This window comes from Drosophila gunungcola, chromosome 3R (assembly GCF_025200985.1).
Source record: "Drosophila gunungcola strain Sukarami chromosome 3R, Dgunungcola_SK_2, whole genome shotgun sequence".
NCBI classification, from domain to species: Eukaryota; Metazoa; Arthropoda; class Insecta; order Diptera; family Drosophilidae; genus Drosophila; species Drosophila gunungcola.
In genome coordinates, this window is record NC_069139.1 from 13,330,630 (window position 1) to 13,352,752 (window position 22,123).

The 22,123-nt window shown below is 40.6% G+C and overlaps 1 protein-coding gene and 1 non-coding gene across 15 annotated transcripts in view; one reads left to right on the top strand and one right to left on the bottom strand.

Annotated features, from left to right (window-relative positions):
- LOC128252190 (serine/threonine-protein kinase par-1) overlaps window positions 1-22,123 on the top strand; it is a 48,182-nt gene that overhangs the window by 12,516 nt on the left and 13,543 nt on the right. For 5 of the 14 annotated variants that reach the window (XM_052979702.1, XM_052979710.1, XM_052979714.1 and 2 more), the window contains exons 2-7: window positions 15,690-16,084; window positions 16,562-16,761; window positions 16,825-17,042; window positions 17,431-18,028; window positions 18,783-19,940; window positions 21,033-21,815. In XM_052979702.1, the coding sequence (XP_052835662.1) occupies window positions 15,858-16,084; window positions 16,562-16,761; window positions 16,825-17,042; window positions 17,431-18,028; window positions 18,783-19,940; window positions 21,033-21,815 (3,184 nt within the window). In that variant the 5' untranslated portion in view covers window positions 15,690-15,857. The other 9 variants (XM_052979711.1, XM_052979712.1, XM_052979716.1 and 6 more) reach the window with 7 other exon arrangements.
- Trnas-gcu (transfer RNA serine (anticodon GCU)) lies at window positions 1,867-1,948 on the bottom strand. The gene has a single exon. It is a non-coding gene; the product is annotated as a tRNA-Ser (tRNA).

Below are 22,123 nucleotides of genomic sequence, written 5' to 3' on the forward strand. Positions count from 1 at the left end.
GTCTCGTTGCTTTGATTTCGCAGATGGAAAGAGGGAACAAGATTGTTTCCGAGATTGATCCAAATTGGGCTGCTTCAGCAGAAACTTTTCGATAATTAACATATTTCAATGTGAAATATTAAGCCATTTGTTTTGGGACAACTTAACTGGCTTTGGTTTTGCCAAAACGAGCAGAAAATGCGGAACGCATAGAGGCAGAGGTAGGGTTCTGATGGGGGAGGACCTATTGTTCAAAGCCGTCCTTTTTGTTTTTCCCGAAATCCAGGCCATCTATAGATGGATTTTGATGGCCAAAATGGTTGAAGAGCTCCATGGATTGAGGGCGTGTGGGGTAAAGAAAGGATTTGGCGTGCAATATTTACCCGCTTTGTCATTCTAAATTGATAGATTGAAAGATTTCAAAATTGGCAGCATATTCCTATGATCCCACGATAGTTGGCTAAACAATCGATTTGTTTGTGTGTCTTGCGAGAATACAGTTTGACATTCATTAAATTCCATAAAATAATCTTTCCTGAAAATCAGAATAAACTCTTTATAGCACGGAGTTCTAGAAAGATATAAGTAAAGTGTACCTTAATATGCAAATGTGCATTTTTATTACCAGTTGTCATGAGTCATGGCTTGTGATAATAAAATATTTTGTCAACAATCAAATTACTAAGAAATGAGTTTATAGATTGGAATGTTCCACATTCACGTAGAAAAATAATGAATATTATATTATATTAGATTGAACTATATTTATTTTACTCAGAAAAATTTTTTTTTTAATATTTTTATAATAATTTTTATGTAATCATTCGATCGAAGATTTGCATTTGAGTTTGTAACCAAGTAAAAATGTTTCCAATTACTTTTTTCTATAAAACTGGTTTGAAAAAGTACTTATTTATTCATACATGTATGTATTTATGTACACCATGTATTTATGTTCATCGCGGAGAAATTTTATAAAAGTAAACTAGACCGAGAGCATATTCAAACTTTGAGAGCACCCTTTTCTTAAAAATCTATACATTGAAAACCGTCTGTAGCGGAATCATATTGCACAGTCTGCCATGAAAATTAACTTACACGCGAAAAAACCCTCTCAGCTGCATTAAGGTTGTGGCCGAGCTGCGTTAAACCTCTCCTAACCGCACACCATCAACATTAATTGCATGTACATACACACAAATGTGCACTTGCCGGCGGGATAACGTAGGCATGTGGGTGATTTAAATCATAATTTACTAGCCCAACGGCCACAGCTGTTTGCCTTACTCATTTTCCGTCCTGAGTCAATTAATAATGCGTCGAACATTAAATTTATGCAAAAAGGCAGCGTTAAGTGCATTAATAACTTATCCCAATAAGGGGGAAAAAAACCACAGCTATTTCAAAAAGGGCCATTGGGAATTTGGGGAATGCTTCCTTTAAAATTTCTACATATACAGCAATGGCTGCAACTGCATATAATATCACATTTTTATTAAATAACCATTCTGATTGATTTACTATGGATTAAACATTTTATCAATAGTATTAGCCTTTGATTCTACTGAATTGAATTTATTAGATAAGCCCCAAAGTTACACTGCGAACCTCTTCAATTATATTTTCCGTGTGCCAGATTACTTAAAAAGCGTTTCACATAAATTGAGCGCCGATTTATATAGCGAATGATGGCAGCTCTAATTCCCAAACTGTGGCCACAGATCAAAAAAATGCAATTTATTTATAAAATCAGCGCCATGCAACGAAGTAATGAATCATTAATTCAGTAAACAAATAAAAGCACGTTTGCGAATGGGTTAATTTCAGGCCTACGTAGTTTGCAAAATATGAAAGTGAAAAATTAATAAATACACAAAAAACGAAAACCGACGAGGATGGGATTCGAACCCACGCGTGCAGAGCACATTGGATTAGCAGTCCAACGCCTTAACCTCTCGGCCACCTCGTCATGTGATTGACTCTGCACAGTTTGCAACTGCATAAGCTTCTAAAATGGTAACTCATACGCACATCGCAGAACTCCTTAAAATCTGTCTCTAAGCCGAAAAAGTTAAATTACCCTAGATAATAAAAACGTAAACGAAAAAACCCATAAATATTATTCTACAAATTGCTTTCTGCATCTGTTATTGCAACTCAAGCAAATGCAGCACAGTTTTTTTTTCGGAATTCATGGGATAACTAAATACAGAAAACTGTCGAAATGAAAATGAACAACCGACAGTTTGTTGGCTAGGTTTGGTTTTTGTTCTTGTCGACGTGGTGTTGTTGTAAAGGGGAAAGGGTTTTGGGCTACGCCCACACGCATTGCCATGCATCGTTTTGCGTTGGAAATTTCACTGCCACTCGCTTGTCTAATTTATTTGCAAATTTTTGAGTGCTATTCCCCGCTGCAGCTGCTCTCCCACTTGTGTGTTTTTATTTTATTTTGTTTTTGTGTGTGTATGCATTTAATTATTGTTTATTTGTTTGGGTGAATTGCAAATTATGTACACTTGAAGCGAACAGAAATTTTACAGAGAAGAGTATATAAAATTGAAGGGGGCAGATTTTGTCTTTTAGATACTTTTACAAAGGAAAAATGGATTTAAAATTTTTATTTTATAAATTATCACGGAATGATGTGAACTTTTGCTTGGAAAGAAAAATATTTTCAATCGGTTTTATTTTTATATTTTATGGTTTTTCATGTTTGATTTTTTTTATTTGCAAACACCGTTAATATTTTTTAGAAAAATATGTATACCTAGTATTAGAAGTTTGTGAAGTTTAAATAGCTTTAAAGGCTTAAACAAATTGCTCTTAATCGGTAAAGCTTTAGTACTTCACGGAATATTTGTATGTACTTGTTATATATGTGTATAAATTTATATTTTTTTCCTTTAAGAGGCACTTCTGTCGTCAACACAAAAATAAGAAAAATAACCAGAACAGTTGCTAAAATACACCCTCTCCAATGCCACCTTCCACGAATCCCTCCCAGAAAAGGAACTCTTCAACGGCGAGGAGCGATGCTGAGAAGCAAAGAACAAAACAAAAGTTGAAAATGCATTTTAATTACATGCGTCTTGGTGGCAAGTGCCCCGGCGCGGGCCCTTCGCCGCCCCCTCTTGAGTCATGCAGTCTGGGCTTCAATTTAATGGGTAAAAGTGCTTTAAGCAGCACAACGCAGGCCTGCAACAACAAAAATAAGCCATTAAATTAATTTTTCAGTTTGTTTCGGCTGCTCATTTTTTATGGGACTGGCCCAGCCTCAATGCGTCGAAAGTGGACAGCGGTCAGTGAATTAAAAAAAAAAAGGCAACAATTAAAAAAGTGTGCCAGCGTTTCGAACGGCTGCGACAAGTGAAGAGGAATGCCGGCGACCTTCGACTGACGCGCCGAAGGAAAGTGGGCGGTGGGCTGTTTTCGGGTCGCTTGCCTCGAGATAAGCACTCCGACAGTTTGTCATTTTTGTGCACATTCATTTAAATGTCGAAATTAATGAACAAACGCAGCCAACAACATTTGTCAAACAGTCTGCTCAAGAAGTGCAGTACACAGGCAAAATGCTCAGCTAATTGGCTAAAAGCATTTTGGGGAAATGCACTTGCTGGCAGCTCAGAATTAATGAGGCAATTTATCAATGGTGCATGGAAAATCAATTCCTAGCTTAAAAACTTTTTCAATTAACCGGTGTTCTTCCGCTCCCTTTCACCATGGTTCGAAGAATAAGTAAAATATTCGTATTTATTGCATCGTAAAAAGTAAACCAATATTTCGCTCCATGACTCTATAAAACTTTATAGGAAGCAGCTGAAAAAGTAAAATCATTTTCGTTTGCTTTTTTGGGAGAAACAAACTTTTTATTAATGTTTGTCGCACTTTTTGTTCGAACATTCGGCGCCCGAGTCTAGGAAACAATTTTATGTTTCGGCCATTGTTTGTTGTCTTTTTGTAGCTGGCCGAAATAAACACATTTTTATTACAAAATATTTTGTGCTGTCTGCGAGCGTTTTATTGCACCACGGTTGTCTCTAAATCAAATGCTTTTTACACTAACTTAAATTATTGCAAAGCAAAAAAATTGCACGAATAAAACGCATAAATATGTGAACGCCCTACAAAAGCCCAAAGTTGGCCAACAGCCGGAAATTGTAAAAAAATCTATATGCACAGTGCGTTTCGCAGCTGTAAAGCGGTTTATTTTGGCGAAAATAAATGGATTCCATGGACATAAATTGGATCGTGAGAAGAGACGAAGTGTACATTTTGTATAATCCGTTTCAATTTACGGTATTGTTATTTGGGAATTAATTGTATATTTTTTATTGCAAACACTTTCAAACGGTATACATGTAAATTGTAAATTTAGTTTATCTGCTTAAAAGTCCTACATTTTCTGCTGACAACAATGACATTCCTTAAACTTGTTATTTTCCGTGGGTTAAATAAAAATTACCTGTGTTTTGCTTTTAATCCGATGAGTTAAGTTCTATTTTCCCGCTGGTAAATATATACATATATTTTCTTAAAATCTAATTGAGTTAAAGCAATTAATGCCTTAACAAAAAGCCTTAAGCCTTAAATACATATACATATCCCATGCAAAATACCTACTTATTCAAATGAAATCAAGTTCATATTTCACTGTTACGACCTAATGACTCTTCTTATCGATTGCAATTAGGCCCAAAGTACCTGCCCTTTGCCAAATCTGTGCCAAATACAAGTAGGCAACTAAAACAACAGACCTGTGAAAGCACTCCTGCGAACATAACGTATACGCCATGTTCACTGCCGTGGGTTTGGAATTGTTCTGGGCTCGGCTCTCTTGTTTTGGCCGAAAGGAGTGCAAAATGTTGCTGATTAAGTGGTTGCCGCAAGCAATTTGCATCAAGTGAAGCGCGTGACTCTCAGCATGTGTCACCCGTACAGTGGAGACTCGAACAAAAAGTCGAGGAAGAGAAAGAGGCATGAAAACAAAAGCAAAAGCCATGGCAAAGCCACAATGTGCGACAATTACAACCGTAAATTATGCCACAAGCAACAGCAACAATAACAGCAGTCAACCGCAACGCCCCGGCCCCGACCACGCCCACCTTAACTGTGGACCGGCGTCGGCCGCTTTGGCCTGGTCCGCCAACTTGGCCACAAAAGAAACAAGCCCAAACGCAACAAAATGGAGCAGCACAACACCGACAATGCCAACGACAACTCAATTAAGTAAATGAGTGAAAACCGAGATGTTGTTGCCGCTGCTTATGTTGCTGATGTTCGTTGCTGATGTTGTTGCTCTTGGCAGAGTGGCTTACTTGTGTAATTAAGTGAGCAAATCACAAAATAATTATCCAGCTCGGGGCACGAACTGCATTTGCCAAAGCCCACTTCTCGCTCACTTTCCGGGTATTTACTCTTGATGTCGTCATTGTAATTTACCAAAAGAAATGCAATTATCTCACTCTGTCTCCCTGACAATTAGCCAACATAACTAAAGCTTATCTCAACGTCATGCAAAGTCAATTACGCACAGCGTAAATGGCCCGCAAGACAGTCTAGCACACTAGTTGGCTAAAACACACACACACAAACTTGCTGACTGAAAAGGACATTTTGTAGCTATTGCGTCCTTTAGCCGACTGCCCACCCATTTCCCATTCAGGTGAAACAAAATTTGCCGCTTGCAATAAAATGAATGCAGGTGTGACATGAAATGGAATGTTCTGAAAAAACATGAAAAAGAAATTTACTTTGGCTGCAAAAGGTTATGCACTTTTCAGTCAAAAGAACTTTTAAAAAGGGTATTTGATTCAAACCTTTTTATGTTGGACTAGTGTCAAAAAAAGATTAATTTAGAGCAACATTTGTGGTACTTCAATAAGTATGACAAATTAAAAAACTTAAGCAACAAAATTAAGGCATTCTAAGCCTCATTATTCCAAAGTGTAACCAGAAAAAAAAGAGCAAAGCCCTGTTAGCACAATCCACTCAGGTAAATAGGTGTGAATGAGGGGATTTAGGAGGAAAACTTTTCAAATTTATACAAGTTGCCTTTTAATCATCGCCGCGCACTTTTATGGTAAACTATTTTAAGTATGCGCTGTCGATTCAAGCGAAAGTTGGCGAAACACGAGCACCATCAATCCCCCCAACGCACGCTTATATGCCATACGTAAATATTACGTATACGTATACGTATAGAAAGTCCCGGTTCCACTCCCCCGTGCGTTATTGAACCAACAAAAAAGTTGAGCAGTCAGCGAAAATGGCATTTCCGGTTGAAGTTGGCACACATACAAAATTCCAGCAATGTCGCGTTTATTTATAAGGCATCCCGAAAAGCAGGCACGCACATGGGCCAACGTCTCCCCTTCTCCCCTTCTCCCCTTCCCGCTTTTCCGACTCCTCCCACACTCTGATTTCACGTGTTTTTGTTTCGGATGTTGTTGTTGTCGCTGGCGACGTTTTTGGCATGCAAGTTTGGCACTTTCCTTTTTCTCTCACTTTTCTTTATTTTTCAGTGACTTTTTGCTGTTGCATGCGCCAAGTGCAGACATGAGGCGAAAACGAGACAGGGCGAGGTCTTAACTAGGTCGATCATTTGATGGCACACGCACACAACTAAGCCCACCCGACGCACACATTAAATGTTTACCAACACTTTCAAAAATAGGGACTTCTGATGTCCTGAAAGCTTTAAGATATAGAAACTATTTTCTATAATAAAGATAAACATTTAATTTTTATTTTGAAAGAACTTGACACTTGAAATGCAACGAAAAGTGAAAACAAACCAATTAAAGCATTATTTTTCAGCTGTAAAATACCTTAAGACGCCTTTTAAAACACATTTAACGATATATTTCTAAACATTTGGCATAGAACTTTAATTCCTTTATTTTGACAACCCATTTTTCACTTCATTTTGCCCCAGTGTCATTCTAGTGCGAGTAAAAATGGCGTGCGGAAATTATATAAGCTCACTTTATGCTATTAAGGTTTGACTTACTGCCTGTCGGGTGTCCATTTGTCTGCCTGGCTGCCTCCGGGTGAACCATGTGCTCCCAGTCCGTCCGTAGCCTTGCAATTACATTACCCGACTCGGATCGGCAGCGTGCTCCATTTCTCGGTCGCTTCCTCAACGGAAACAAGGGAACGGTCGCCCACTTTGAGCCGGGCAAATATTTGCCCTGCCTTCGACTAAAAGGTGATAAACTTGGCATAATGCAATATTTAATGTTTGAACAGGCATTTAAAAGGTTATATAATGCAGTTTTGCTGTTGGCCCGACACTATCATCATCATCATCGTTATCATCAACATCATCGCCATCATCGTTGGTATCGTGTCTGAAACATTTCTGGCCGCTTGTTTGCCCAACGCTGATAAGCTTTGAAATATTTTGCATGCCCTGGCATTACAAATGAAAACTAGATATGCACTTAAAACTACTTACTGTACTATTATAATTTTCTTCTAATTTTTTAAATGCCTACCTTCAACCATAGCAGGATTACCAAGATTTAAAATCTTAAAATTTTTAAAAATTAAATTGATCTTAATTACAAAGTTTAGTTGTTTTCTTGATGAACAAGACTTTAAACAATTTTATCCATAGTGTAGGCCAAACTGTACTACTTATAGTCATTCCTAGTCCCAAATCCAGTTACCATCGCCGTATTAGAGTCAGTGGCAGGGGAGGGTTGTATAGACCTTTATGGGCACAGACATACATAGTTCTCCACAACTCCACAACGCTACTGGTCTGTGTGTGCGTGCTTACATGCTTTCGACTCTGTTGATTAATGTTGTTGGCCACCCAACTGAGCGTTGAGTAATGCCAAGCAACTTCTGCTTGATGGATAAACGGGACTCAGCAGGTCTTCCCATCCATCCGTTTCCATCTCTTCTCGTTCCGTATTAGGGCCAAAAGAATGTTACACTCTGGCCAAAGTGTGTCTGGGGCATGCACATAAAATTACCTGGATAAACATTGAGGTTTTCTGTGAAGTGAGATGTGCGGAGTCCAGAGGAAGTTGGCATTCATTTGTTGAATTTTACAATGTTCAGTACATTGAAATCTATAAAAGCTTATTCAAGAATCAGTAATAATGGATAAGGGAAAATTATATTTATTATCTATTGTCTACAAACCTAAAAAACCTAAACCTCAAAACTGTTTAACATTTTTTTACTTTATAAAAAAATTAACGTTCATTCGAAAAACAAGAGATATGTAGCTAAGAAAGACCTCTAAAAAAACGTCTTAAAATCATTTATAAATCCACATATCTGGAATATACAGTAAATATAACTATGCGGTAATTAGGAAGAAGATATATTTTCACAATCCAAAGTTAATGGTAAGACATCAAATCCCTGAAAACAGATTTCCAAATGTTACGCAAACAAAAGACGCCTTTGCTTTCCAAAGAAATAGTTCCAGAAATGCAATTTGGACCCACTCGCTGACCTTTGCACATGTGCAAACCATATAATTTGTATACGCAAAGATAAAGAAATGAGGAAATTATATCTAAATAAATCAATGGCTGACTTGCCAATGCCCCCGCCCTCGAGCAGCTGTTAACATGGGATATACCAGTATGTACAATATATGTACATATATGCGGCCGCACCAGCACATGCGTATAAACAACGTCTTATAGACACCCCAATATCTGTATGCAGTGATCGTGATTGCGATCGGTTCACACATAATGCCGCTCCATAATGGCACGCGCCCGCTCTAAAATCGGAGGAGCCGACGCGACGCACGTGAGAGAAATGAGGGACAGAGTGTGAGATATAGATATAAGTCACGAAAGAGAGATCGTTTTTGGGGAGAGAATAGTGCATTTATTTTTAGGATAACAATGGGCCCCGAAGAGCACCGGCAGGCGACGATATTCAGCGGATTTCTATATTTTCCTCGGGAAAATTCGAGGAAAACTTTTCAGTCGAGCGCATAGAGCAACGCGAGCAAGGCGTCTAAAGGCCAGTGCGCGAATTATATTGTATATATACCAAAAATATATATACACACATATACCCAAAATACCTATAGATATCTATATGTGCACAGATAGCCCACGGTATAAATATATACTCGAAAATTATACTACATATGGTAGAAGAGGGAAAACCATTTTTCGATTTGACGAAAGTAAAATGTGAAATTTTGTGTGTGATTGTGTGAGCTGGTCATGAAAAATTGCAATAAGAAAAACGGCCATAAAAGTGAGCAAAAAGGAAGAGATTGCAAATATCTCGGTGTGTATCTATTATAGCATTATCCCGAAAAAAAACCAAATACGAAAAACGAAGAACACACCAAATCCCAGCAACAAGAGTCTTAAGTAGAGGAAAAAGTTGCGTTTTTTTCAGATACGTATTTCGAATTCAGATTCGGATTCAGATTCGGATTCGGTTGTGGTTTTGGTCTCGACGGCACCACTTCCTCGTTCCCATCACATCATCATCATCCCATCTATGCTATTTAGTTTTGGGGTATGTTTTCTATTTGCTGTCTCTCTTGGCTGCTTTTACTTTTTGTTTCAACTGCTGCGCTGTTGGTGCTGCTTTTCTGGTCTTTTGCTCAAATAAAAATTCCTCTTGCGTGTTAGCTAAAAGTTATTTTTAAAAATATCTTTTAATTTTGTTTTCTCGTTTACGCGGAGATACGAGACTTTAAATACAGCGACGTCTTCGTCTGTCGATGCTCTCAAGGAATTTTAGCTCTCGCCGCTGCATTAGAGCCGCAATAGAAAAACCGACAAAATATTATAAATTTCCGCCTGATACACAAATTGGATCTAGCAAATTAGCGAAATTAAATTACATTGCATGCTTGGTGTAATTAATTCACCATATATCACATTTTTTTTTCTGCCCGTTTTTGCCAAAACTCACTTGCTTTTCCATTTTTCCGCTTGGCAAGAGCGTGTGTGTGGGTGGCACGTAAAATTTCACAAAGGAGCAGCCAACCCTTCACTTCCAGAAAAGCGTTACGTATACGCCGGTTGGCCTTAACTTGACTTAGGTGTACTATTATGCTACATCTAATTGAATTTAATACATACAGCCCGTTATGTATAAAGGAAATAGTATGGAAATATGCTTAATGCATCTATTTTGCCACGTCATTTGTGCAATAATGCATTAAATTTGCAAGCCAAACAAAGCAGCTTACACATAATGGTTATTGTCTAAGGATCTGCCTGTTTTCCTTGCTAGAAGATAGTAGAATGGACAGGCATTCTGGCCCGAAGATTTATAACCTCATTAATATCCAATCAACCTGTTAGGGCCAAATCGGTAGCTTGTAATTAAGCTCTTCGCTGCCTGTCAGCCAAACAGTAAACAAACTCGAACATCGCTCCCGTGCGCCACCTTCCCAAATGGCAATTAGGCAGGGCATTTATTTCACTACAGTTTGTCAAATGCAATATCCGTGAAAGTGGACAGCCGGACGGAGACGAAGAAGGAGACACTGACAGACAAACAACGAACCTGGCCATGGCAACAATGTCACAACTCAAGTGTCAAACAAAAGACGACGATGGCATTGGCGAAAAGCACAGGCAACGCAACCAAAACAGCGCCACTGGGGAGGCGGTTCTCAGTGAGGGAATGCGGAGCTGAAATATCAAAATTTACACAACACCATGATAGTTTACGGTGGTGACAACAAAACGCACAAATATTTTGCATTTAGCTTGGTCGTATGTACATTTTGCATAACTCAAACAAAACTCACTAAGCGAGCTACCAATTTTGTACTAAAATATTAAGCAACAAAGGTTTAACAAAGAGAGAATAGTAAATACTAAATGTTACATAAAATTTTTCGGTACGATACTAGAAACTAAATAAAACAATAGAAGAAAACGAATACTGAAAACTAAAATAAAATAAATATCAAACAAAGTAAAGTTTTAAGCTTCGATAAACATTTTCATTGCTGCAAAGCAAAGCATAATCAAGTTGTATATTTGTAGGGTTTTATTGAAAAAGATGCAAAAGCAAACATTTATTATAAAGCAAATGGAAAAAAGGAAAAATTAAAGTCATTTTAAATGATTTTATTTCTTGGGATTTTGATTTAAAAACTAATTATTCTTCGTTAAATATTTAATAGTGTTATAACAACCTTTCTTATGCTATATGAGCCTTAATTAATCTAATACTTCACAGTTTAGCCTAATCATTGGACTTTTTAGCCAAAATTGGTTTAAGGCCATTTATTCTCCCAAGCTAGTGCAATTTAACAGTGTGCTGGCGTGCAAATTTTCTAGTACTCGGTTCCAATTTGCAAATATTAGTTTTTCCTTGGGGACACTCTGAGCGGAATTCATCATTGGCCGTTCGCAGATGCTTTTGCTTACCAGTACGGGTACGATGGCCATTTTCCCCCACATGGAAAGCCAGAGTAAATGAAAACTTTTGGCCTGCAGCTCGGGCGGCGCCGGTATAAAGAGCAGAGCGTTAAATTCTTGTTTCCACCAGCCATGTAGAAAAGTTTTTCTTTTTCAGCATATGGCGGCAGCTCATGCACGTTGTTTGTGTGTACCCCGGTCTTGCGGTGGTGTGGGTGCTCGCCTGTGTGTGTGTGTGTTAGTCAACTTTTGTGCAAGCAAAGGAAATGCTTGACATGTCTTGTTCCTTTCGCTGGCTCGCTTATTTTATTTAAAATTTTGTTTTGCCTTTTGTTTGGCTTGTGTTGTTTAGTTCGTGGCATTAACAAAAAAGAAAAAAAGATGTTGTGCTGTGCGTATAATTTTTCTTTTCCTTTTCCCCAACATTTTAATTATTTGCTTGATCGTTTTTATTTATTTTTTCCGCTTGCCTTCTGCTTTTAGGCGGCAATTTGAGCCACTGAACCCCGAGGACCTTCAACTTATCTTGTTTATTGCTGTGAATTTGGGGGGTTTTCTTTTTGTGATTGTCTGGCAATTTGATAAATTGCATAAATATTATCGTCAGATTCACAGGAATATTTAGATGAGCAAAAACAATAAATCGCCCGATATTTTTAACACAATTAATGCTGATGTTGATTTGGGTTGGCATTTGGTCTGTCTGCTCTTGATTCCCCTACATTGAACGTGTATTTTTTGACTTATTGACACTTCGCATTGCCCGACATTTGCCTTAATTGCCAAAGAAGACGTCCATGTATATATATTTTGTATTATTCTTCAGACAACATAAATTCGTACTCTCATTGTATTTGCCGTTTGTTTTCTTTTAATTACCCGAGCTGAATAGACGAAAATTCGGTTTGGCGCTGAATATGTTTATCTAATACAATAAATTAATATAATTGGTTTGATAAAAGGTTAACAGACAACAATGAATTCTATAATTATTTCACTTTGGTTAAATACTTGGCATTCCATTGGATTTAAAATGCCTATAAATACATTTGTATTTTGCCAACAAAAAATTTCATTTAAAATATATGTTTTCATTTTTTTCTTTCGATAAACCAATTTGTAATTCCAAAAAGGAATTAATTTAAACTAAATTAAATATTTTAAGGAAAATTTAATGGAGTACCTTAAAATAAAACAGTAAAATCTCAAAAAAATTATATTAATCTTAATTACCATTAAAATTTTAAATTTTTCTCTGCTCTTGACATTGTTTTAATTTGTAATTAATTGTGTTTGTTTTAATGTGATTGTTTCATCCCACCTGCTCATAATTTTTCATATATTTAAATTAAACTTAATCCTTTTCAATCAATTTCACGAAGTGGAATTACTGCGACCCTTGAGTATCAGCGTTTCACCTAGAACATGCATTAAATGTATTCAATTAAAACCCACCAGCAAAATGTTGTTTTATCAACAGGGAAATTCATTTAATTTCGCAGACAATTGCATTGTAGTTGATTTACTCGCATTTGAATAGGCATGTTGCCAGTCTGTGTGGAATTCTCTTAAAGCAGCAATAATTTGTCATTTTGCAGTGCCATATATTCGATATGTTTGCCCTTTGTTTCCCCACCACCCACCTCCTCCCGCCGAATGACATTGAAGCTGGAATTCAATTATGCCATCGAATTCAATTCATTTCTCTGCGAAACACGATTTTTATCATCGGTTTATGGCCGCTGATTAATTTATGCCATTATTCTCGATTATATGAGGAGGAATTTTCCGCTTGGCTGGGAATGCTATCGGATCCCAAAAAATCAAACATTTGAGAAAGTCACTGAAATAACTTGGCCGAAATGTCGCACTTGACTTGACCCAGAAAAACATTCTCATTTGCATATTTACATTGCCTATCTGGATGGAATTTATTGTTGCTGTTCCTGTCGAAAACAGCAGCGGCAAACAAAAAGAAAGCGAGCAAAAAAAAAAAAATTTAAAAAGAAAATATTTTCCCTTTACGTAAACGACAACGATGCAAGAAATTCCAAACTGACGGAAAAGCAGGCGCAGATATTTCAACAACTTCTGACTGTCAAGAAAAGGGCGGCGAGGAGGAGGGGGCGTGGCCGTCTCCGCTCGTGTTTATCTCTGCCGGGTGCCATCCTCATCCTCATCGCATTCGCATAGTTAGTTGTTTCCCTAGCTGCTCAATGACATGTGCTGTCTGAGTGCCAAAAAATAGGAAAAAAAAATAAATAAATAGCAAAGACTGGACGCCTCGCAATGTTATTGTATCTTGCAGATGCGAAATTGAAGGCATCGGACAAACGGCGAGCGGCGAGTTCAGCGCACTTTGAAAACTGTTCGTTGCCCTGATTTTGATTTTGGATTTGGCTTCACCCAAGCAGATGCCCAAGATGTACAAAACCAAAAAAGAATCAGAGCTCCTCTCTCTTTCCTTTTCGTGCACAGAGAAAAATAAGCACAAGACCAATTTAATATTGGTCAACTATAGAATGCATTATTTATTTTATTTGTTTTTACAAAGCTAACTTATAGTTAAAACTAAGAGCTCAGAAGAAATGGTTCTATTGACATCAATAACATAATTATGTAATTACTTCATTAATACATAGCTTTAGGTACTGCAAGTCAAGTTTAAATAATTTTTAATAACATTATAAACAGATTTTGAAAGATGTTTTCTATTTGGCTATGACTTTTACGTTACATTTCACATATGTTATATTAATTTTGCATCTTTTCAACTTGAAATATGTATCGATTTATATTTTTCTTTCTGTGTGAGAGGGGGCTGGCAATATAATTGCGTGTACAGATTAACTTATTTATGTCTGCGAGGAGGAGGAGCTGCACGCGTGCCTCGCGCATTTGTTATGCATCTGTGTAATCGTATCTTAAAGATACAATTGCAGCCAAGCAAGCATTGTTATTGTCGGAGCTCGGCGGTGCTAGTGGCGGTGGTGGTGGCTCGTACCAACTCCGCACATGGCCCACGGCTGCCTGGCTTTTTGTTGTGGTTACACTTTAATTTACTAGCCATCAAGTGCACATTTATAATTGGAACGTTGCCAGCCAAAGGGGAGACGACCCTAGAGTGGCATCTATTTGTACGTATCCGTATCTGGGTGCCCCGTTTCCCCCCTGTTTTCCTCCTCCGACTATATTTACTGGGTCTTTCCCTTATTCTTCGCTTGCCGGTCATAACTGTCAGAGACAAAACGCTGCAGCTTAAGAGCAGGCAAGTCCTCATAGTTGCAGTGCTTCTGCTGCTCCACAATGCTGATAGATTAGTTCTCTAACAGCATCGCAATCCACATTCAGACAGCACAATAGGCGTTGGGTTGGCGGGAAGGTGGCTTTTCAAAGTGACCACTTTAAGCCAGACACTTGGCGGACCTTTAAGCAGAGTCAGCCAGTTGTGAGCCAACCGACTTGGCTTGCTCTGATGGTAATAAAAGTCCGGATATGTTGCCCACAAATTCTTAGAATTCATATTAATCAGTATTTTTGGTGATCAGCAAGTAACACATTAAATTTGGTGAAGTAATTATTATTATTAGCCATAAATAAAAAAAATCAGCAACTGAAAACATAACTAAAAGTATTTTAAGGGTCAGCTAAATCATTGGTACCTATAAACTAAAACATGTGTTTTTGAATAACAATAGAATAAAAAAACAAAAAAAAACAAAATTTTTAATGGTGTTCAAGAATAACGACTCTCCGTAGAACCGATATATACTGTAAGTCAAAAATTAAAGCACAAAACCATCTGCAAAAAAACTTCCTGTGCCGGGAGAAGACATTTGTGTCGCTTCTGACAGTTTCTGGCACCTCATCAAAAGCAAGCCCTGAAAAATGTCAACATATTTTGATACAATATTGCTAAAAATAACATTTTTATACAAATAAGGTCTGTATGACATTGCGCGGTAAATATGTGTGTCCCAAAAGAACACTTCCTCATGCCCCAAAATGGTTTAGAGCAACTGGGTCTTAAAATCACGCATCCTAACTTGGGCATAGTTAAAAACTGGGTCGAGAACAGATTTTCGGTTGCCCTCTTCCTTTTCGCAATTCAAACCAAGGGATAAGCGCAGCCACAGCTACCAGCAACTTTTTGCCAGATTCTCCCAAACGACAGGCCCCAGAGCGATTGCCTTCGTTTCGCTTCGCCCACTCACTCGCATCGTGGATAATTAATTGATTGCCCATTTGATTGAACGTTTGATGGATGAGTGCTGCCCGAGTGTTTGGCTCCGTTTGCTAACGAATTCCCCATCCTGTCTCCGTCTCTTGCAGTAATTTGCATCGGCTGTTAGTGGAGCAGCCCCGACATCAGATCCAGCCTCGAAAACAGTAGCAGTTGCAGTCGCAGTCGCAGTCACAGCCGGATCCGCATCAACATCCCCGTCCACCTCCACCTCCACCTCCGCATCCCCATCCAAATCCACATCCACATTTACAGACATGGTGATAAGCAAACCCGATGGAGCGGCGCCCAATGGAGCGGCAGGAGGAGCGGGCGCCTCGTCGGCGGCACAGACAGTCGCTGCTCCCGGCGGGCTCGACGCCACCGGGAACAGTCTGGCGCATCCTTCGGGGATACCGCAGGATCAAATAGACAATATCATGAGTGGCATTGCCAACACGGGCAACGTCAAAATGAACAATCATCGCAAGAAGCTGCGACAAAGGTGAGTGGCCCCTCAACTATTACCCTCATTATTACACATTTTCAACTGAAACTCAAACTTAGTTAAACAAAATGAATTTTCATATTTAAAAATGTCATTTTAATTGTTCATATAGATTAAACTACCATTTAAATGCAAATTTTGAAATAAAGCTTAAAGCTATTTTAGCGACTGCAAACAAAGGCAACCAATTCACTGATTAATATTGATGACAAACTTAGGAATTTAATCATTGCCCTTATTTAGCTCAGTATGACTAAACAAGACTCAGAATACTTTGTCTCAGATTGTTTAATATGTGTATATGTTTAAGAAATTCATTACAAAAACATCCGGTTAATTTATGCAGGGCTTCGTAGTTTTTACTTTAGCTACTATCTCAACTTGATTAGTTATAACTTTTAGCTTATGAAACTCAAAGAAATTGTAGGGCATAATTTATAATTTATTAAACAATATTTTTTTATATCTCTGCAGATTTGATATTATTAAGAAACTAGGACAAGGCACCTATGGCAAGGTGCAGTTAGGTATAAATAAGGAAACCGGCCAGGAGGTGGCCATCAAAACCATTAAGAAGTGCAAAATCGAGGCCGAGGCGGATTTAGTGCGCATCCGGCGCGAGGTGCAGATCATGAGCTCAGTGCATCATCCCAACATCATCCACATCTACGAAGGTACGTTATATGATAGTTGTATATTTTAGTGGCCACTAAACTAACGACTTTAAATATTTTTAGTATTCGAGAACCGTGAGAAAATGGTGCTGGTTATGGAGTTCGCCGCTGGCGGCGAGCTCTACGACTACCTGTCCGAGCGGAAGGTGCTCACCGAGGAGGAGGCGCGCCGCATCTTCCGCCAGGTGGCCACCGCCGTCTACTACTGTCACAAGCACAAGATCTGCCATCGGGATCTCAAGCTGGAGAACATCCTGCTGGACGAAAAGGGCAATGCCAAGGTAAGCATGATCCCTTACTGCTCACAAAATGTGAAAACAGATTAAAGCATTTAAAAATGACTTTAAAATAAGGTTTTGTTCTTGAATATATTATTCTCCTGCTAAGACAAACATTCCCTTTAATGGTTACGACACTTTAAAATAAGTTTAATTCTGAGTAAATGGGTAAATAAACATAACACATATAATTATAATTATAGATTAATTTATAAATATGAGTAAATAAAACTTTAGCTTTTTATTACTTTTATGACAACATATGAATCAGCTTTGCTAATTACATTTTTTTTACTTTGAACAACCTTAATCTTAATTTTCAAAGCATTCAAAACGGCTGTGATTACATTTTCCTACTAATATTTAAAATACAATTCTGTCCCTTTCTCAGATTGCCGACTTTGGCCTGTCGAATGTGTTTGACGACCAGCGCCTGCTGGGCACCTTCTGCGGCTCCCCCCTCTATGCCTCGCCAGAAATCGTGGAGGGAACGCCGTATCAGGGACCCGAGGTGGACTGCTGGTCATTGGGCGTGCTGCTCTACACGCTGGTCTACGGTTCCATGCCCTTCGACGGGTCCAACTTCAAGCGGCTGGTGAAGCAGATCAGCCAGGGCGACTACTACGAGCCGAGGAAGCCTTCGCGGGCCTCCACGCTCATCCGGGACATGCTCACCGTGTGTCCGAGGAAGCGGGCCAGCATCGAGCAGATCTGTTCGCACTGGTGGGTGAACGAGAACGACAATGTGTCCTGCCTGGATCTGGCCGAGGATCTGGCCAACCAGACCCCAGTGCGACTGGACGTCCTGCTCTCCTTGACGCCAGCCACCATTACGGCGGATCAGTTGGTGGTGCCCTCGGCGGAGGGAGCCGCTGCGGCCAAGGCGGCGGCGAACGAACGTGTGCCCCGTTCGCATTCGGTGGGCTCCATCCGGGACATGGGACCACCGAACACGGAGGCGGAGCGTCGCATCCTGGACATGGTGGCCGGTGAGTCGATGTCCATCTTCCTGCTTGTCGCTTTTGAAATCGCTTGTGTGGTCCCCAGTGTGTGAGATAGAAGTTCCCGAGCAGCAACCCCTGCAGTGATTCTTGTGTAATAGGATGGGTCGATTTGGCCGGATTAAATACTACCGACAAATCGTAAGGAATACTGGTGTAATCTATGAAAAATTCCAAGCAATATTTTATAAAGTGCTTTCGATCCAAAAAATGATTTAAAATCGTTTATAAATACTTAAACTTTAAATATTTAAGCTATACTCTGTTGTTCTAAACTTTAATATAACTGTTTGCCTTAAAGAACCTTTTTATTATATTATAATTTTGACCTTCTTAAGACATTTAGAATTTAAATAAGATTTGTTGTATCTTGAACAAACTAATAGCCAATATTGCTTAGCTAAATTCATAGATTACCATCTTCTGCAGAGAATAGTCCATCAAGTCGACCCACCCTATTGTGTATATAAACGGAGACTAACTGGCTACCCAACACACACCGACACCGACCGACCACTGATACTGACCACCTACCTACCCACTAACTGATCCTTCTCCCGGAACCGAATCCCAACCACACAACCACACGCCCCATCACTTGCGAATGTACTAAACCACTAAACCACTTGAAACTAAAGTCATTTAACCAAACTCATTAAACCACGCCACCCTTTCTCTCTCTCTCTCTCTCTCTCTCTCTCTCTCTCTCTCTCTCTGTTTCTGTTTTGTGATTGTTTTGCAGCTGGAGGAGAAGCAGCCCTGATGCCCTCGCCCACCAGGACCATTACGCCCGCCCAGAGTCCGGTGCAGACGAAGAGGAAGCTGCAGGCCACTGTTTCCACGGAGAATGCAGCCGGGATCACGGCCAAAAAGAAGGAGAAGCCGGCCAACAGCTCGTTTGTGATCAGCAAGGAGGGAGCGCCACTGACTGAGGCACCACCCACGATCATCGAACCCCCCCATGCTCCCCCCACGCTCATGGAGGCGGACACGATTGCCCATATACCAGAGGAAGGCCCATCCCCCAGTTACTCCCAGAAAGACATGCAATTGGTGGGCGATCTCTGCGAACAGCTAATGGGCGATGGCTCCGCTACAGCTCCGCTACCTATAACTGCACCTGCACCCACACCCGCACCCACAACCGTGGCCCGACAGGCCACCCGGGGCAAGCTGGACGCTGTGGTGGAGACGCCCGAGGAGAAGGATGCCACCAAGGTGATCAAGAAGTTTGTAAACAAGCACAAGACCGCCGATCTGGTGAACGCCATCAATGAGAGCGCCTCCAAGGCGGCGGCGCCTGTGGGCGCAGTGGTGCCGCCTCCCTTCGTTCGCAAGTGCAGCCTGCAGGACGAGTCCACCCTGAACAAGTTCAATGCGGAGCGTCGGAAGTCGCGCATCCTGGAAACGGCCGAGAAGTTCCAGCCCCCGCCGCAAGTGGCCGCAACAGCTCCCGAAAAGCCCAAGAAGCTGAGCATACCTGGCGTCAGTGTGGGCAGTTTCAAGAAGGAGTTCGAGAAGAAGGCCACCAATCCGCCGGCGGCCGATGGACCCACGCCCGGTGAGCTGAGGGCTCAGGAGCAGGTGGCTGCAGCAGCGGCTGCCGCCCAGGAAGCCGAGGCCCTGGGCACACCACCGCCAACACCGCCAGTGGTGGCGCCATCCCTGGAGGCCAGCGATTCCAAGAACTCGGTGGCCTCCGTTTCGCTGGACGAGGCCCGGCGCTCCATGGAGAACTCCATAGCCCTGCTGCTGCAGGCCCAGAACGAGTCCAGCAAGGAGGTGGACCAGTTGTGCGCCCAAACCGAGACCATCGGAGTCAGTGAGCCGGCGACGCTGCAGGATCGCGAGCGTAAGTTGAAAAACGCGCGCGCCATCATCGGAAATGCCATCCAACCAGGTGAGTGATGCTGGCATGATAACGCCAAAAGCTACGACCATAGTGACTATGATATCCGTACCTAAGTTAAGCTAAACCACGCAGCGCTTTCAAGTTGACTACTAGCATTACTTAGCATTAGTATCTGGGATCTGGTCTTGGGTCAGGGTACAAGTCAAAGGTTATTATTATTAAAACATTTATTGACACAGGATAATATTAAAAGAGCATCTTTGCATTACAATTACAATACATAAACTGATATATATTAATTTTAAATAGAAAACCATATCTTTATTCCAGTTAAAACTTACTTCACAACTTTCCACATTTTACTTTAGAGAAATGTGTGTGTGCATTTCTTAGAACTTTCTCATGGCAATTCGAACTTAATTTAATGCAAACTTTTGACTTGTACTTGACCGAAACGGGTGCCATCGTCTTGTTTCCTATCTTTACTTTGGCATATATTTAATTCCTTTCCATATTCGATGTGTATGTGAACGTTTTGCAAGCCGAGTGCTGCATGGATTATATTTGGCTTTTTCAATATAATCTCCTGCTCACACTCACCGAACTCCATCAGAAGAACCAACAAATCGAAGCGATTCCGAATCCTCCTTTACAATTTGCAATTTCGCTTGGCCAATCCACAAAGCCAACACAGTGAAAAAAGAACACATAAAAGAAACCCTCAAGCGAATAATACACTCATCATCGACATCATCATCAAACTCACCTGTCTTTTGTTTCTCGCTCTTGTGCTGACTACCTCATCATTGGGTGGGTCGATTTGTATGGATTTAAATAACAATACCGGAGGATAAAAAAAGATTTGTACTTTAGTAAACAATTTCTACACGCTCCCAATTTTCTTAAATGATTTTTTGCACTTTTTTAAGCTATCAACAAATTTAACTTTAAATATTAAATCTCAAAATAATGTAAGTATATTGTTTTTCTCAATATACTTTTTCAAAACTGACAACGATTGTAAAGAATTCTCTATAAATTGCATTGCCAGCGATCCACGACATTTAATCCAACCGATCGACCCACCCTACTCCCCCATACATGCTCATCATATTCATTTACTCATCATCTTAATTTTAGTGATACGCAGGCCGACACCGTTTTATGGCATTGGCAATGGCAATGGCAACGGCAACGGCTTTGGCAGTGGCATGGTGTGTGGTGCTGGTGGAATCGTTGGTGGTGCGTCGGCTAACAATGCACCGAAGCGAGCTCAGAGTGGCAGCAACTTTATGGTCTATTCCGGAGCCAATTCTCCAGGGACGGCAACCATGTCGCCACCGATAGCGGGACCCCAGACGGCACCGCCTGTGCTCATTTCACCGAATGCTTTGGCTGCGGCCAAGCAAACCATACAGCAGCGGATATTTGGAGGCGGAGTGGCCGGTCAAAATAACCAGGCCATAAACCGGAGGCCAGCCACTTGGCAACCGCAGGCTTCGTACAGCACGGCCAGCATTTTCCAACCGCCGCCGAGTGCGAGTGCGAGTAGTCCGTTCAAAATGCTGCAGCAGCAGTATCAGCAGCGTTGTCAGGTGGATCAAAAAATGCCGAGTGCCCTGTTCACGCCGCCAACGTCGCCGCAATATGCCGCCAGCCACGCCCCCGCCGCCCAAGCCAACCACACCAACTACGGGAACAGCAGCAATAGCAACAGCGGCGGCGGCATCAGCAGCAGCAGCAGCAGTAACAACAACAGATACAACAGCAGCAACATTGGCAACTGCAACACGATGCCTAATGTCAATTACAATGTCAATTCGCGCACGAGACCATTCAATCATACTCAAGCTCAAGACACACTCAATACCAATGCCAGTGCCAGTGCTACATGTGCCATGCCTGCGGCTATGTGGCTAAAATGTAAGTCTTGGCAGCGGCTCCGAACCAAAAAAAAAAGAAAACAAAACCCAACCGAATCCGTATCCGTATCCGTACCCGAAAACCAAAAAAACAAAAATTGTGCTTTGTGCTGTGTGTGTCTGCAAAAAACAAAAAAATACCCAATGCAATCCACTCAATCCGTTTCCGTTTCCTGTTGCGTTCCTCGATTATTTTGTTTTTTTTTTCCGCTCCCTTTTTTGCTTTATGGACACTGGCTGGCTCCTGGTAAAGTCCAAGGTTAATCAGTGTCCTAATATCCTGGCTTGGTAGTCCTGGCTTTCCTTTCC